At 41.7% G+C, this 18,812-nt stretch overlaps 1 protein-coding gene across 8 annotated transcripts; it reads left to right on the forward strand.

Moving 5' to 3' along the window:
* The first annotated feature begins 449 nt into the window (after nt 1-449).
* LOC110503904 (prolyl 4-hydroxylase subunit alpha-3) lies at nt 450-16,678 on the forward strand. 8 transcript variants are annotated; one of them, XR_016491476.1, is made up of 13 exons: nt 450-880; nt 2,906-3,060; nt 3,208-3,437; nt 4,363-4,512; nt 4,666-4,717; nt 5,172-5,335; nt 5,636-5,812; nt 8,323-8,387; nt 8,701-9,019; nt 10,025-10,087; nt 11,037-11,105; nt 13,049-13,145; nt 15,210-16,678. XR_016491476.1 is itself a non-coding variant. In XM_021582534.3 (13 exons), the coding sequence occupies exons 1-13, from the start codon at nt 690-692 to the stop codon at nt 15,278-15,280; spliced, it is 1,644 nt and encodes a 547-aa protein (XP_021438209.2). In that variant the 5' UTR covers nt 450-689; the 3' UTR covers nt 15,281-16,678. The 8 variants fall into 8 exon arrangements, 2 of the variants coding, with proteins under 2 accessions (XP_021438209.2, XP_021438210.2); XR_005039400.2 differs by having other exon boundaries at nt 8,860-9,019; nt 10,738-11,105; XM_021582534.3 differs by having other exon boundaries at nt 8,860-9,019.
* The last annotated feature ends 2,134 nt before the right edge of the window (nt 16,679-18,812 follow it).

An 18,812-nucleotide genomic window follows, 5' to 3' on the forward strand; every position in this document is an offset into this window, starting at 1 on the left:
AGGAATGTAGTGAAGTAAAAGTTGGCAAAAATCTAAATAGTAAAGTACAGATACACAAAAAAACTACTTAAATAGTACTTTATAGTACTTTTACATAAGTACTTTACACCACTGGGCACTGGATGAATGTGTGCCCATAAGAAGACGTTCAGTTTCTTTGGCGAAATAAAAACACTGATATCTAAAGCAGTAAGGGTTAGATTATTTGATAGTCAGAGTTGTTATAAAATCATTTAATTAGACTAATATATGTTAAGTAGAATGCAGGGACTGGGCACATTTACGCATGACAATTCCGAAGGGAAACTATTGCAATACATTTTGAGCAAATCCAAATCCTAAAATACCTCATGTAATAGGACTGTTCATTAATCATGCAAATTCATATATGAGATTGTTATTGTTGAACCATTCTTCTTGATGACAGATGATGTGAAGTGGTGAAAGCTGATCTCTCAGGTGTGAGCAGCACGCATTGTTGAGAAAGAACATTGCGGAGATTCACACAGAACGGCAGGACCGAGCTAAGCTTTCCCGTAGGGCAGGTTTCAGTGGTTTGAAACAAGAAACTGCGCTACATTTAATAGATTTAAAGCAAGACCCATTGATAGAGATTAGAGTTGACAAAAAATCTATCGCAAGCATAGGCAACTTTTTAAACGTCATAGAGGTCATCATACGCGCGCAAAATGCAATATTATTTCAAATCCATTTTCTCAGTCTGTGTTATAATCAATATGATTTTGATTCCATTATCTTTTGGTGAGATGTATACGTCATTATTGAACGTCAAACAAGCCATCATTGTTGAAAGACAACTTATTGATAATTTAGAAACTTATATTGAACACGAATCGCAGAGACTTGAAGACATCAAAAGGTGAGTAACAGACAGGGAACGTTGTCATGATGCACGTGTGCTTGATAGTTTATCACTCGTTTATGTTGTAGGCTTACTTATTAAGGTTTAGAGGGTGTTGTTTTAGAAAGAAAGAGAACAAATAAAGCTAAATAATTGTGTCTAAGAATTAGTAAGCTATATGTTTGGGCTGTGTGTCCTTTATTGTGTTTTGTTCCATATAATTTCATGATAGGCTACTATTATCATCATACTTAGGCCGTTGTATTCCTTGCAGAACATATGCCATTGATGAATCACTGGAATGGAAAACCTCATGCATACAGTGCCTTGCGAAAGTATTCTGCCCCCTCGAACTTTGCGACCTTTTGCCACATTTCAGGCTTCAAACATAAAGATATAAAACTGTATTTTTTTGTGAAGAATCAACAACAAGTGGGACACAATCATGAAGTGGAACGACATTTATTGGATATTTCAAACTTTTTTAACAAATCAAAAACTGAAAAATTGGGCGTGCAAAATTATTCAGCCCCCTTAAGTTAATACTTTGTAGCGCCACCTTCTGCTGCGATTACAGCTGTAAGTCGCTTGGGGTATGTCTCTATCAGTTTTGCACATCGAGAGACTGACATTTTTTTCCCATTCCTCCTTGCAAAACAGCTCGAGCTCAGTGAGGTTGGATGGAGAGCATTTGTGAACAGCAGTTTTCAGTTCTTTCCACAGATTCTCGATTGGATTCAGGTCTGGACTTTGACTTGGCCATTCTAACACCTAGATATGTTTATTTTTGAACCATTCCATTGTAGATTTTGCTTTATGTTTTGGATCATTGTCTTGTTGGAAGACAAATCTCCGTCCCAGTCTCAGGTCTTTTGCAGACTCCATCAGGTTTTCTTCCAGAATGGTCCTCTATTTGGCTCCATCCATCTTCCCATCAATTTTAACCATCTTCCCTGTCCCTGCTGAAGAAAAGCAGGCCTAAACCATGATGCTGCCACCACCATGTTTGACAGTGGGGATGGTGTGTTCAGCTGTGTTGCTTTTACGCCAAAAATAACGTTTTGCATTGTTGCCAAAAAGTTCAATTTTGGTTTCATGTGACCAGAGCACCTTCTTCCACATGTTTGGTGTGTCTCCCAGGTGGCTTGTGGCAAACTTTAAACAACACTTTTTATGGATATCTTTAAGAAATGGCTTTCTTCTTGCCACTCTTCCATAAAGGCCAGAATTGTGCAATATACAACTGATTGTTGTCCTATGGACAGAGTCTCCCACCTCAGCTGTAGATCTCTGCAGTTCATCCAGAGTGATCATGGGCCTCTTGGCTGCATCTCTGATCAGTCTTCTCCTTGTATGAGCTGAAAGTTTAGAGGGACGGCCAGGTCTTGGTAAATTTGCAGTGGTCTGATACTCCTTCCATTTCAATATTATCGCTTGCACAGTGCTCCTTGGGATGTTTAAAGCTTGGGAAATCTTTTTGTATCCAAATCCGGCTTTAAACTTCTTCACAACAGTATCTCGGACCTGCCTGGTGTGTTCCTTGTTCTTCATGATGCTCTCTGCGCTTTTAACGGACCTCTGAGACTATCACAGTGCAGGTGCATTTATACGGAGACTTGATTACACACAGGTGGATTGTATTTATCATCATTAGTCATTTAGGTCAACATTGGATCATTCAGAGATCCTCACTGAACTTCTGGAGAGAGTTTGCTGCACTGAAAGTAAAGGGGCTGAATAATTTTGCACGCCCAATTTTTCAGTTTTTGATTTGTTAAAAAAGTTTGAAATATCCAATAAATGTCGTTCCACTTCATGATTGTGTCCCACTTGTTGTTGATTCTTCACAAAAAAATACAGTTTTATATATTTATGTTTGAAGCCTGAAATGTGGCAAAAGGTCGCAAAGTTCAAGGGGGCCGAATACTTTCGCAAGGCACTGTATATCATTGCATGGTTGTCTCCCCTCTGTCCATCTACCATGGTATCACCTTAGGGTGATATTCTCTCTAAACCTTTAGCACTTATAGACTCTTTCTGCAGGTTTTATGCAAAGGTGTCAGAATTGCACAGTGAGGTGTACAATGGACCATCAGCTGCTATGGCAAACCCCTTGGTGGCGTTTACTCTTATCAAGCGCTTGCAGTCCGAGTGGATTAATCTGATCTACAGTGATGAAGCACAAGAGAACACCCAAGGTTGTTTCCCTTTATGACTCTCTTTAAAAACAAATCTGGTCCTTACAACTGACATAACCTGGGACATAAGTTTGACAAAGGTCCATCCCCGCTTTTTGTGTTCTGTCGTCACCCCACCCCCACTCACTTCGCCGTGTTGTGTTTCAGCCTTCAGGTCTGGTTATGAGGAGGTAGAGGAGGAGGGAAGCTTGCCAAAACTGGAGGACCTTCAGGGGGCGGCCAATGGGTTGATGAGACTGCAGGATGTATATGCCCTTCAAGTGGGGGGACTTGTGAGAGGTCACTTCCAGAGGATCACTAACGGCAACCCCATTGACATCTACAGTCCCACAATATCTGTTCCTCTTTCTGGGGATGACTGCTTCCTGGTCGGGAAGGTAAGCCACCAATAACCCACCCATTTTATCATTGGCTGCACCTGATTCTCCACCCTTCTCCTCTTGCACACTGTCTCGCATGGATCTAACAATGATGAAAGCTCCCTCCAGCCAATGGTTACACAAATCCCACACGTAAGCTGAACAGGCATAAGCACTCTTTCATTCCCATGTCCATCATACCTGAACGTCAATAGTACGCCACTGACTAAGGGAATGTACAATATTTATTACTTACAGTATGTGGCTTTATGAGAAGTGTGTATGATAAGGGTAATGTGCAATGTATGTGTTGTGTTGAGTGTGTAATGTACACTGTCTTTTGGGTCCTGGTCAAAAGTAGTGCACAATAAAGGGAATAGGGAGACATTTGGAAGACGGACGAAGTCTTCCTCGTGATGAGTCACTCCTCAATGGATCCTACTGTTTATGTACAGTGGCAGTGCACACGGTGCACTGTGTGGGAGAGACAGTATGGAAAATACATCATATCTGTTTAGGGAAGTCTACGAATGTGGAGTAAGGGCCTTTGCCTTCACTTGTGCTAACACCAGGATTATCTGACTGTGACCATGTGTAAACAAATGCTCCGTTTGGCATGTTGCATGCAGTAATAGTTCTTCAACTGCACTTTTGTGGTGGCTAAAACCTAGTCGTTAAAACCAGCAGGGTTATCTAAGGGTTAGCTTTATTTCTCACGTTTCCAGGGCCCGTACAAAGCCTCAGCCACCATCAACAATCATAGTACTTCTCTTCAGCTCTAGAGAATGATATTTACAATGCTAAAAAGGTGTTCACTCTTTCCTTCCAACATATATTTTGAGTATGGTGTATGGCTGTTCAGGAAAAGAATGTGTCTCAATTTGTCATTATAAAATCTTTCTGTTGTTTTCTAATGCTAACATCCTGTGGTTTTGTATGGTAGGTTGCCTATGAGCTGGAGGACTACTACCACTCAGTGCAGTGGCTGGAGGAGTCAGTGCGTCTGTTCCGAGGGGCGGGGAGGGGATGGAGCCCAGAGAATGAGGGAACTCTGGAAGATGCTCTGGATCACCTGGCCTTCTCTCACTTCAAGGTGTGTCTATTTTGCACATAGAAATACAAGTCATTCTGATTTTGAATGTGATTCTTTAAAAAATAGACCTACTGGTTGAAAATAGTATTTGTAGAGAGATGTGATTCTTTCAGCATTTTGTTGACCAAATGTAACTTTTTTGTTTTGCTTCAGACAGGAAACATCTCCTGTGCACTGAGTCTCTCTCAGGAGTTGTTGAACCATGGTAAGCCTGTCTAGTTAAAACATCCCACTATAGTGTGGCCTGGGGTGGTCCAGCAGTCTAAACTGCTCCCACTGGATCTCATGGGGTTTACTCCGGCCCACTTCCTTTTTCTTTATCCTGTCCAATGAAAATAACATTCTGAAAAAGGAGTAGGACTGCCCCAATCCATAAAAAAACATCCCACTACGTATATCATGGTCACCATCTGCTTTGTATATCAGCCTATTTCCCCATACGGTAGCTGAACCCTGAAGTACTGTATACTTACTGTGCATGATGCAGACATGGACCTGGACCTTACAATTCAGGCCTCCTTTTAATAAAACGACATACATTGACCAGGAAAACATCTGTACTGCTCGCTTGTTTCTATTTTACCAACTGTACGCTGTGATTTGTTTCTCCAAACTCATGGTATCATATTGATGGTATTAACATGATTCCCTTCCTGAAGATCCCATGAACAGGAGAGTTTTGAAGAATGTAGAGAAGTATGAGCGACTACTTGTTGACAATCCACCATTACTGAGCGCTGACACTGGGTTGAAGAGGCCTAACACCACCTATCTACGGACAAGGAACACCTACGAGAGACTGTGTCGGACACAGGGCACTCCGGTATACTCATCTATAATATTGTAATCTCCTCCACCCAGCCGGCTATATGCGGAAGCAATTGAGTGATACAGTACATTTGCTTTTAGAAATGCTCCAAACAGAACTGAAATCATGCTGTCCTTTTAAATGTACGACACCATATGAGACACCATATGTGGAAAACTAAGACTTGGCTACATTCTGGAGCTCACAGAGAAAGAAAATAGTTTTTAAAGTTCTGAGGATGAAAAGGAAATACTGCTGCTTTCTTTCCATGTTTCGGATCCGGTAATGACCTCAGATGCCCTTCTCTCCTCACAGCCAATGCGTTATGAAAACCCCCGGCTGTTCTGTGACTATTTCAACAATGACAGTCCTGGGCTACTACTGCAGCCAATCAGACGTGAGGTGCTGAGCCTGCAGCCATATGTGGTCCTCTACCACAGCTTCATCACTGGCTCAGAGGCAGAGCGCATCAAGGACCTCGCCCAGACAGGGGTAAGTGTCTATCTACTGCCATGGTGTCACCCCTTTTACTCAGAAAAGGCCTATCAGGGCAGTATGTATCAAGCATCTCGAATAAGAAGTGCTGGTCTAGGATCCAGTCCTCCCTGTCCAGTCTTATTCATTATGATCTTAATGGCTAAATGGATCCTAAATCAGCCATCCAACTCTGATGCTTGATGCATATGGCCCCAGATTCTATTGTCATGACATTGATTCTGATTACCACATTCACTTTCCAAGTCCATTCAAAATGACGAGTGTCTTTTAAATAACATAACTGATAGAAGAGATCCTCCTTTGTCATGATTAGTTTTTGCGCATCTGAAGGATTATTAAATGTATTACATGTCAATGGCCTATTTTATGACTCCAGTAAAGATTGAGCAGGAGAGTGACTCTACACACAGAACACTGTTTGTTTTGGCTCTGCTGGGATAACGGTTATTTTAGGAAATTTCCAATCTGCTTTTTTCCCCCTGTGGTCTGGCTGCTTAGACTGCCACTGAGGTGCTAGTTTTTCACCCGAGTAATAGTTACAGCTTAGATTACAATGGCAGGTATGATAGGATTGATAGGTATGATAGTATTGTCATTTCTATTCTTGCATGTTTGTGATCTCAAATACTTAATCTATCAAGGGCTTTAGAAAGGCTCAGTCTCTGTTCTGTGACCTGGTTGCAATATTTACAATATTAAGAAATATTAACAAATAAGTAATAATGCCTGAGAAGCCGATGTTTGTTGGATATATTGGCCCAAGAACAAGCCGAGGGCCGGCAAACCGTGCCAATATATCCAACAAACACCGGCTTTGAATGCATAATCACTTTTATACAACGGGTTACCAGCATATTGAAATAATGATTGACATATTTTCATTAAAAAACATAATTTTGATTAATTTATTCGTACTATTTCATCTTTCCGCAAGATATATAGTCCTGACACAAATCTAGGGTTGCTAGAGACGCGACCCTTTCGTGAGTTATTTTTGTTCTGTATCTATGGACGCGACCCAGTTGTTTGTTCTAAGTGTTCAATTGCCATACAGAATAACAACAGTAGGTGCATTTGTTTAAGCTGTCTTTTAGTGACATTTATTTGGATACATCCATAACAATGAGCTAATGAGCCATGATTTCGCCTGGCATAGACAATGTGCTCTCTCGTTAGGACACTGTTGTTCAGAGGAGCTAGCCAACAACACAGCTAATACAATAACTTCAAACTGAAGCTGGAAAGACTGTAAACTAGTTGCACTTCGTTTCGTTTTACCTTTTTCAATTGCTTCTTCTTTGTATACATCTATAAAAACGATGCTAGCTGATTCATGATTTCGACTGGCTGAGAAAGCTGCCTGCTTCTCTTTCTCGTCTCGACTCCCGACCCCTACACGTTCATTATATTACTGTGGGACAGTTGGAGATCGAATTTGAATATTGAAACAATGACAGTGAGGTTTATACAAATCTCCGCTGTTGAAAACTAAATATTAGTCTAAAAGAAATGTGAGATAGTGTCTAGATTATTTTTGTAGTGGAAATCAAGTTTATAACTTCCCTGCATGGGCTGATGAGACAGTGGATTGCGCAGTCAGATGGAACTGAGTAAATGGGCATTTAAACGTCATAGATTTAGCCCGCTAAAATATGTCCAAACTGGTTTGGAAGAAGAATGTCTGCGTTGTACTGATGGGCTCATTTTAATGACTGGAATGGAATTAATGGAACGGTATCAAACACAAACATATGGAAACCAAGTTTGACTTTGCTCCATTTATTCAATTTTAGCCATTACAATGAAAGCGTCTTCCTACAACTCCTCCCACCAGCGTTCATTGGCTGACTTAGTTTTTCTGGCGAGATGCTGTAACCCAAATGATCTCCTAGATTTTGGGATGTTTTGGCATTGTTCAACAGGTTTTCCACCCCTTCTTCAAATTAAAATCCCTCCACTCATTATGTCAACATTTCATGGCGCTCTGGTGGGTTGATTAAAACCAGGCCTGGCCTGTGTCTCAAATTGCACCATATTCCCTATATAGTGCATTACAAAAGTATCACACTATATAGGGAATAGGGTGCCATTTGGGACTCGCACTGGAGTATTAGTCATTTGGAGCCTGGAGCACATGCGGTACTCCTTGCCCTGAGCACATAGACACATACATCATTGCCTGAGCATTGGTATTCAGGTGTTCATGCTTGGCTCCAAGGGTTTACTATTAGCTGTCTAGTTCAAAGTATTTAGAGAGGGTGTAGATAGAAATGGCAGTCAAATATTTCCGTCAGACACAGCTTCATTGGAAAATTACTGCGGTTGTTGAGTTTTGACGTTCATTTTTGTATGTTATTTACTGTGCTCTTTCAGATGTTTTCTTCTCTATCCTCACACCATTCATGTTTCTCTTGTCAGACAGAGCCCTGCAATTTGATCCTACAAAGTTACTGCTGTATAAAATGATTGAGTATTGAAAGTCTTCTCTCTTTTTGTGCCATAAGTTAAGGAGATCTGTGGTGGCATCTGGAGAGGAACAGGCTACTGCAGAGTATCGCATCAGCAAGAGGTACTACTATCAGAAACATGTCACTATTAAATGTATAGTTTACAGTTCCTTTTCATAACACTGCAAGCAGTAATAAAAGCACCAGCAGAACAATGCACCCTCACAGCAACCAGTGAATATACCGTATAACACTATAACATGCTTGGGCTAATTTTATGGTGCACATGTGATTTTCAGGCTTATTAGTTATAACATGTAATGTATGATAGTTAACTGTGGGATAAACTTTAACTGTTGAATGGAACGTAGCTGAACACCTCTGGAACCTACAGTATCAGTGGAAGGTGAAGTGTACATTATTGTTTTACATCAGGTAGAGCGACGAGTCAATCTGCATTGATCGGTTGAGGACTGCACATCAAGAAGGAATGACGCCACCTGTCAGAAGACAGAGTGTACAAAACATCAGGTCGAGCTCAAACCAAGACAGTGACATGATCTGTATTATGAGAGTGTGTGTTTTGTTTTTCAGTACATGGCTAAAGGACACAGCCCACCCTATCATTGGGAGGCTGGACCAGAGAATCACCTTGCTCACAAGTCTCAATGTGCAGCCTCCGTTTGCAGAGTACCTCCAAGTGGTGAACTATGGGATTGGAGGACACTATGAACCTCATTTTGACCATGCAACTGTGAGTGTTTACTAAACACTTATTACTAAATGAATAAACACTTAATGCAATAGTGAACCCTCATTTTGTGTGTTAGTGTTGAGTGATGGTCTGTGTCCCAAACATCACCCTATTTCCTAGTACAAGGGTTCCTAAACTTTTACACTCTTCCAGCATTTTATTTGATTTAACTAGGCAAGTCATTTAATAACCAAATTCTTATTTACCTTGACGGCCTAGGAACGGTGGGTTAACTGCCTTGTTCATGGGCAGAACGACAGACTTGTACCTTGCCAGCTTGGGGATTCGATCTAGCAACCTTTTGGTTACTGACCCAACGCTCTAACCACTAGGCTACCTGTCGTCACCTGCATTTGGGAATGTCCCGCGCCCCCCCCTGTGCATGCCACGTCTATTTCTATGGGCACAAGCCCTGTTCATTGCACAAACTGCTCACACCCCTCTTGCTGGCGGAGAGAACATTTTGCAGGTTTAAAGCTTATTTCCTGTAATTATACACATCTTGTCATGGCTGTAGAGAAAATGTTGCCGTTTTAAAGGACATTTTCTGGCAATTCTATAGATTTTGCCATGTCTAATGTGTATTCGTCTGATATTTGAGTGACTCGAACATTAATCCAAAATCTATGGACTAAAAAAATCTAGCTACAAAACGTTAGCTGACATGGGCTAGTTGATGTGGACATTTCTGACAGGATATAAATATCTCTCTAAGGTCTGCAATAACTGACATGACAAGAGGAAAACTACCCAATTTCGAAATTGCACCTTTTGCATTCTAGTATTACAACTTATTTTGGGGAGGGGGACCCGCGCTCCCCACCCCCCTCTGCTGGGCGCGCCCCACTGTTTGGGAACCACTGCCCTAGTACACTACTTTTGACCAGGGCTCATAGTTCTCTGGTTGAAAGTAGTGCTCTGTATAGGGGAATAGGGTGCCATTTGAGACGTAGCCATGGTAAGGACATGATATATTTATGTGTACTATTTCCTACATGTAACCAGTCAGCATCAAGCCCCATTTTTAGGCTCAACACTGGGAATCGAGTGGCAACCTTCATGATATACGTAAGTGTTTTATCTTGTTATCCTGTTATGTGCATGCTTGTCTCATTTGTGGATATACAGTAAAGGCATCTTTGGAGATACTGTACGCTATATCGCTTCAATCAGAATTAGAATTCAGTATTTTCTTATTGAAATTGCAATGAGATGTCAAACTTCAAGTTTTTTATAATTTTTGTATTTATTTCACCTTTATTTAACCAGGTAGGCTAGTTGAGAACAAGTTCTCATTTACAACTGTGACATGGCCAAGATAAAGCATAGCAGTGTGAACAGACAACAATACAGAGTTACACATGGAGTAAACAATAAACAAGTCAATAACACAGTAGAAAAAAAGAAAAAAAGAGTCTATATACATTGTGTGCAAAAGGCATATGAGGAGGAAGGCAAATAATTACAATTTAGCAGATTAACACTGGAGTGATAAATGATCAAATGGTCATGTGCAGGTAGAGATACTGGTGTGCAAAAGAGCAGAAAAGTAAATAAATAAAAACAATATGGGGATGAGGTAGGTAAATTGGGTGGGCTATTTACCGATGGACTATGTACAGCTGCAGCGATCGGTTAGCTGCTCAGATAGCAGATGTTTAAAGTTGGCAAGGGAGATAAAAGTCTCCAACTTCAGCGATTTTTGCAATTCGTTCCAGTCACAGGCAGCAGAGAACTGGAAGGAAAGGCGGCCAAATGAGGTGTTGGCTTTAGGGATGGTCAGTGAGATACACCTGCTGGAGCGCGTGCTACGGGTGGGTGTTGCCATCGTGACCAGTGAACTGAGATAAGGCGGAGCTTTACGGAGCTTTAGTTAAGGTGGTATGAAAAAGAATGTCTGCTTGTGAGATTTGGACAAACTCCACACTCCTTATTCCGGCATGGATGGCTTTTTTTTGACGTGTGCACAGTGGCTAGACTAGACACAACTCAGTGAGAATGTTGTCATCCTCCACAGCTCAGCTCTGTGGACGCAGGTGGGTCCACAGCCTTCATCCACGCTAACTTTAGCGTTCCTGTTGTGGAGGTAAATGCACTGCTCACATCAGCTGCTGGCTAAACTTGTTTAATGTCCCAAATGGCACCCTATTCCCTACAGAGTGCACTACTTTTTACCAGTGTTTATCAAAAGTAGTGCACTCTATAGGTAAAAGGATTCTATTTTGGACATGGGCTTTACCTTCTTGTTTATCCATCAAAATTGCTTCAAGCCAGAACACATACCCTCCTAAACATTCACTCTGTGCAGGTGTTAAAATGCCATCAAAAATAATAAGAGATTCTTTCCTCAGAAAGGTCACATCATTTCTTAAGATGTTTTGAGTAGGACTGTTCTTATGACAGAAGGCCTGATGAGTAAAGAGGAGCCATAGGCAGTGCCCCAAATGGCACCCAATTCTCTTTATAGTGTACTACTTTTAACCAGGGCCCTGTACATAATATTGGGAATCTGATGCCATTTGGGATGCATCCACAGTGTAGTGTTTGGTTTAATAAATGAGCTGCTGTTGAAAAGACACAGGACCTCACCAGGTTTTAACCTATGAACCTGGATTTTATTGAGGTTTCACTTCCTTTCCTCAAGTGGTAGAAAAAATTTCTCTCACTGGGCACCCTTTCCCTCATATCAATGTCAAATATGTTGTACTTGGAGCACAGCTATGCACGTGGGATTTTAACATACATACAGTGCCTTGCGAAAGTATTCGGCCCCCTTGAACTTTGCAACCTTTTGCCACATTTCAGGCTTCAAACATAAAGATATAAAACTGTATTTTTTTGTGAAGAATCAACAACAAGTGGGACACAATCATGAAGTGGAACGACATTTATTGGATATTTCAAACTTTTTTAACAAATCAAAAACTGAAAAATTGGGCGTGCAAAATTATTCAGCCCCTTTACTTTCAGTGCAGCAAACTCTCTCCAGAAGTTCAGTGAGGATCTCTGAATGATCCAATGTTGACCTAAATGACTAATGATGATAAATACAATCCACCTGTGTGTAATCAAGTCTCCGTATAAATGCACCTGCACTGTGATAGTCTCAGAGGTCCGTTAAAAGCGCAGAGAGCATCATGAAGAACAAGGAACACACCAGGCAGGTCCGAGATACTGTTGTGAAGAAGTTTAAAGCCGGATTGGGCCTGCTTTTCTTCAGCAGGGACAGGGAAGATGGTTAAAATTGATGGGAAGATGGATGGAGCCAAATACAGGACCATTCTGGAAGAAAACCTGATGGAGTCTGCAAAAGACCTGAGACTGGGACGGAGATTTGTCTTCCAACAAGACAATGATCCAAAACATAAAGCAAAATCTACAATGGAATGGTTCAAAAATAAACATATCCAGGTGTTAGAATGGCCAAGTCAAAGTCCAGAACTGAATCCAATCGAGAATCTGTGGAAAGAACTGAAAACTGCTGTTCACAAATGCTCTCCATCCAACCTCACTGAGCTCGAGCTGTTTTGCAAGGAGGAATGGGAAAAAATTCAGTCTCTCGATGTGCAAAACTGATAGAGACATACCCCAAGCGACTTACAGCTGTAATCGCAGCAAAAGGTGGCGCTACAAAGTATTAACTTAAGGAGGCTGAATAATTTTGCACGCCCAATTTTTCAGTTTTTGATTTGTTAAAAAAGTTTGAAATATCCAATAAATGTCGTTCCACTTCATGATTGTGTCCCACTTGTTGTTGATTCTTCACAAAAAAATACAGTTTTATATCTTTATGTTTGAAGCCTGAAATGTGGCAAAAGGTCGCAAAGTTCAAGGGGGCCGAATACTTTCGCAAGGCACTGTATATACAACATTTGATTTTCATTGAGGTACAATGTTTAGGATTGTCAAGTAGAGGAGGAGACTATACACATTCCAGGCACAATAGTGGCCCACAAAATCCAGGCAAGATTTGAAATGTTTTCTTCCAATGTTTTTAGTGACACATTTCCAATGTCTCTTGTGTTCCAGAATGCTGCCCTATTCTGGTGGAACCTCCATAGGAACGGCCAAGGAGATGGGGACACTCTGCATGCTGGCTGCCCTGTGCTTGCTGGGGACAAATGGGGTAAGAGGCTTTAATGAGACAACTGGGAACGCCACATAGTTCCTATAGAAAAACACACAGGTACAGTGAGCAGTGTCAGATGTGGAACGCTAAGGACCCTACGTCTATTCCAGTAGCCCCTGCCTGTCATACTGAAGTCACAGCTGGAGCCTGGGGCCACATCTGCACTGCATTATACAGATAGAGTTGGGGACAATATAGAGAAGAGGTCAGGCACTGAGCACTGCTCTGGGATGCTAAACATGTGGGCCTCCATTCCACATCATTTAACTCCATCTTGGATCCCACAGTCAGTGACAAGGCTAAAGGAAACACAGAGGGGTATCAGTAATTAATGTGAGTGGCTGCTTCTGAGAGACACTTAAAGGAGAAAGTATATACTTTTTATTTTTTATTTTACTGTGTGTTCATGTATTTGAACTAAGATTATAACAAGGAAATAAGGCCCCATTTCCCATTATTGACTGCCTCGCCTGGTTCACTAACTACTTCTCAGATAGAGTTCAGTGTGTCAAATCGGAGGGCCTGTTGTCCGGACCTCTATGGGGGTGCCACAGGGTTCAATTCTCGGGCCGACTCTTTTCTCTGTATATATCAATGATGTCGCTCTTCCTGCAGGTGATTATTTGATCCACCTCTACGTAGACGACACCATTCTGTATACATCTGGCCCTTCTTTGGACACTGTTTTAACAAACCTCCAAACGAGCTTCAACGACATATAACACTCTTTCCGTGGCCTCCAACTGCTCTTAAATGCTAGTAAAACTAAATGCATGCTCTTCAACCGTTCGCTGCCCGCACCTGCCCGCACGGCTAGCATCACCACTCTGGACGGTTCTGACTTAGAATATGTGGACAACTATAAATACCTAGGTGTCTGGCTAGACTGTAAACTCTACTTCCAGACTCACATTAAGCATCTCCAATCCAAAGTTAAATCTAAAATCGGCTTCCTATTTTGCAACAAAGCCTCCTTCACTCATGCTGCCAAACATACCCTCATAAAACTGACTATCCTACCAATCCTTGACTTTGACGATATAATTTACAAAATAGCCTCCAACACTCTACTCAACAAATTGGATGCAGTCTATCACAGTGCCATCCGTTTCGTCACCAAAGCCCCATATACTACCCACCACTGCGACCTGTATGCTCACGTTGGCTGGTCCTCGCTACATATTTGTCGCCAAACCCACTGGCTCCACACCATCTACAAGTCTTTGCTAGATTAAGCTCTGCCTTATCTCAGCTCACTGGTCACCATAGGAACACCCACCCGTAGCACATGCTCCAGCAGGTATATTTCATTGGTCATCCCCAAAGCCAACACCTACTTTGGCTGCCTTTCCTTCCAGTTCTCTGCTGCCAATGACTGGAACGAATTGCAAAAATCACTGAAGTTGGAGACTTGTATCTCCCTCACTAACTTTAAGCGTCAGCTGTCAGAGCAGCTTACAGATCGCTGCAGCTGTACATAGCCCATCAGTAAATAGCCCATCCAACCAACTACCTACCTCATCCACATATTTGTTTTTATTTTTCTGCTCTTTTGCACACCAGTATTTCTACATCCTCATCTGCACATATATCACTCTAGTGTAAATTGCTAAATTCTATTGGCTTATTTATTGCCTTACCTCCTTACTTCATTTGCTCACACTGTATACAATTGTTTTTCTATTGTGTTATTGACCGTACGTTTGTTTATGTGTAACTCTGTGTTGTTTTTGTCGCACTGCTTTGCTTTATCTTGGCCAGGTCATAGTTGTAAATGAGAACTTGTTCTCAACTGGCCTACCTGGTTAAATAAAGGTGGGGGAAAAAAAAATATATATATATATATATATATATATATATATATATATGTATATAGTTAAAAAATTGATGGCTCCATATAAAAATATAAAAATGTGTGTCTACACTTTTTGGTGATTTTAATGTCAGTGAATTTTTAACAACTCTTTTTTACACACCTGTATATGATATTTTATGTTTGTTTGACTACTCTGTGACATACACTACTAACACATACTCTCTGTTGTCCATGCCCTGTTCCAGTGGCTAACAAATGGATCCATGAGTACGGCCAGGAGTTCCAGAGACGCTGTAGCCCAAATCCTGAGGAGTGAGAAGAGAGAAAGCAGCTGCTGGGACCGCTTGGAGTACAAGAACCAGCCTCCACAATGGAGCCATGCGCGCCACGCAGGCAGAGAGGGAGGGAACGAGAGAGGGAGCAAGAAAGGGCATGCTAGAGCACTTGAGGCAGGGGGAGAGGAAGGCAGCCAAAGAGCAGCCTGCATCTGTGATTGGAGCTTCAGGCACTGCTGGAGGGGGCTGGAATGGCAGGGGGCTGACTTGGTTTTGGGAAGGAGGAGGTGGTGGGGGTGGAGGAGGGCATTTGGCAATCAGCCCCAAAAGCAGAGTGGCCTCTTGCTCCCACTCCCCAGTCAGTCCCTGCTGGAGCAGAGCTCTCTCTGAGAGAGGCCTCTACACTCACACACTGGGCTGGTTTCAGTTAACGCTGCTAGGCTGTTTGGCTCCGGTGTCAGTTTGTTTGAAAAAAAGTATAATGCAGCCTTTTGAAAACTGATGCACTGAATCTGTCAGGATGCGCTTCACACGGACTGATCTCATTAGCACAGCGCTAATCTTTACCATCACAATTTATTTCGTATTATATTTCTCTAACCATCTCACACCTTAAGAATGTAGTTAAGAGCGGCGCTGTGATTCAGAGGAAAAAGGTTATTGTGACTTTTTCCCATTCATGCTGTCAGTTCAGGAGATGAGGTAGTCATCTCTCCCACTGAGGGGCTTGCTGACATTTGGTGTGCTCTCTATTGCTCATCTTCTTGTAGCTAATGGGGTGCATATGAGTCAAACCTGTTTAGTCTTCTAGCTCCCATTCAGAGGCATAATTAATTAGTCATGGTCTGTAAACCAGATAATTGGATGAATGCATCTGCTTTAGCACAGAGTCTCTGACCTCACTACAAATCCTAGGTATCTAGATGCATACCAGCAGGCCAAAATATATGTTTGTATGTAGGTCAAAACTCTTTTCTCTGAAAAGAGTGCATACAGGCTTTCACACCTAGTCTATGAGGGAGTGAGGAGTGAAATGTACTGTAGGCTCCCAGGGGCTTCACTGTCAGTATGATTCTTTGGGTGACAGGGAGTGTTGAAGGGAGAGGGGTTCAACAAGGATAATATCTCTGCCTGCTGGGATGTAAGGAAGTATTCCTTCCAGTGCACAACCCCGTACCACCCCTACCCTTTAGACACACACCACACACAGATACAAACACAGAGGTCGTATACTACAGGAATGCTACATGCTCCCAGCTGCATTGCTTAACAGTAGACCTTGATTGTTCCCCCTGGAGTGGATTGACAGGAGGCCCATGTTTGATAAAATGCATGGAGGATGGAGGTTATGCCTTTGGAGTTTCTCCAACCAAGAACATTTCTATTCTATGGAATTCTCAAACTTTATATGATTTCAAAATAAATAACTTCAATAAAAATATGTATGTCTGACTCATTACTAAGCAGTTAAAACGAAACATACACAAAATAATATTTACTCTGCGTACATTCCGCAGACTATTTATAGTTGACCTGACTAATATGTGAGCACAAGACACATACAGTTGAAGTCGGAAGTTTACATACACCTTAGCCAAAAACATTTAAATTCCGTTTTTTTACATTTCCTGACATTGAAAAATTCCCTGTCTTAGGTCAGTTAGGATCACCACTTTACTTTAAGAATGTGAAATGTCAGAATAATAGCAGAGAGAATGGTTTATTTCAGCTTTTATTTCTTTCATCACTTCCCAGTGGGTCAGAGGTTTACATACACTCAATTAATATTTGATAGCATTGCCTTTAAATTGTTTAACTTGGGTCAAACGATTCAGGTCGCCTTCCAGAAGCTTCCCACAATAAGTTGGGTGAATTTTGGCCCATTCCTCCTGACAGAGCTGGTGTAACTGAGTCAGGTTTGTAGGCCACCTTGTTAGCACACACATTTTCAGTTCTGCCCACAAATGTTCTATAGGATTGAGGTTAGGGCTTTGTGATGGCCACTCCAATACCTTGACTTTGTTGTCTTTAAGCCATTTTGCCACAACTTTGGTAGTATGCTTGGGGTCATTGTCCATTTGGAAGACCCATTTTCTACCAAACGTTAACTTCCTGATTGATGTCTTTAGATGTTTCTTCAATATATCCACATCATTTTCCTACCTCATGATGCCATCTCTATTGTGAAGTGCACTAGTCCCTCCTGCAGCAAAGCACCCCCACCACATGATGCTGCCACCCCCATGCTTCACGGTTGGGATGGTGTTCTTCAGCTTGAAAGCCTCCCCCTTTTTCCTCCAAACATAACGATGGTCATTGTGGCCAAACAGTTCTATTTTTGTTTCATCAGACCAGAGGACATTTCTCCAAAAAGTACTATCTTTGGAAATTGCTCACAAGGATGAACCAGACTTGTGGAGGTCTACTATTTTGGGGGGCTTTGGTTTTGGCTGATTTCTTTGGATTTTCCCATGATGTCACGCAAAGAGGCACTGAGTTTGAAGGTAGTCCTTGAAATACATCCACAGGTACACCTCCAATTGACTCAACTGATGTCAATTAGCCTATCAGAAGCTTCTAAAAGCCATGACATCATTTTCCGGTACCCTAAATCAGTGATTAGAGTGGAAGCATGAAACAAAGCAATAGAACTGACTTTGAGGTCCAGATTTTAATTTGAGGGCTCAAGCAAATCTGGATTTATGTATAAACTGCTCATCAGGACCTTGATTTGCTGAAGTAGGTGTGTAAAGAGCAGGTTTTGGAGCAAAAGCCTGCAAACCCAGTAGTTCTCCAGGAGGCGATTCCACAAATAATTGATGACTAGGATTTGTGAACGTTGATTTTAGTTTCACCCTCTATGAAATTACTGTATTGTACAGAAAGAACAGTGCTGCACTGCTGCTCTCTGGTGGTAACTGGTGCTGGTAATGAGTTGGGGTGGAGCAGGGTTGCCATGTCTGCTGTTTTCTGACAAAATTGTGTACTTTGAAAACAACGTTGCGGGTGAAAATGTATTGGTCGCGGGTTACAGTTTTTTGAGCTACTTCTAAATTGCACCGCGGCCGCCATGGCATTATTTTCACTTTGACTTGCTGCAGTTGACTATCAGTAAGAGGCAGTCTTTTACTGAGTGAGTGGTGGGGAGGGGGAGGGCTGGAGGGGTGTGTGTGCGTTGAGACTGAGCAATGCGGCAGGCAGCCGAGTCACGTGAGTGACAACTTTTTACCAGACATCGGTCAAAACAAATCAAATCGTATTTGTCACATGCTCTAATACAACACGTGTAGACATTATAGTGAAATGGTTATATACAAGCCCTTTACCAACATGCAGTTTTAAGAAAAATAAGAGTTAAGAAAATATTTACTAAATAAACTAAAGTAACAATTAGGGATACATGATATATCGGTAAGCATATCAGAATCAGACGATATTAGCAAAAAAATGTCAACATCGGCATCGGACTGATGTCTAGTTTAACGCTGTTGTGCAAAACCGATGTCAAAGCTGATGTGCATACCTATATAACGTAGGTAGATGATGTAATGACGGCACAAAAAATACAGCGCT

The sequence above is a fragment of the Oncorhynchus mykiss genome, chromosome 24 (genome assembly GCF_057628025.1).
Source record: "Oncorhynchus mykiss isolate SJ-2025 chromosome 24, ASM5762802v1, whole genome shotgun sequence".
Lineage (NCBI taxonomy): Eukaryota > Metazoa > Chordata > Actinopteri > Salmoniformes > Salmonidae > Oncorhynchus > Oncorhynchus mykiss.

Excerpts from the sequence above, each read along its gene's own strand:
- LOC110503904 (XM_021582534.3), top strand. The coding sequence starts at position 690 with ATGCAATATTATTTCAAATCCATTTTCTCAGTCTGTGTTATAATCAAT. Across the intron at positions 4,513-4,665 it reads TGGCCTTCTCTCACTTCAAG|ACAGGAAACATCTCCTGTGC; the intron begins GTGTGTCTATTT and ends GTTTTGCTTCAG. Across the intron at positions 11,106-13,048 it reads TTAGCGTTCCTGTTGTGGAG|AATGCTGCCCTATTCTGGTG; the intron begins GTAAATGCACTG and ends CTTGTGTTCCAG.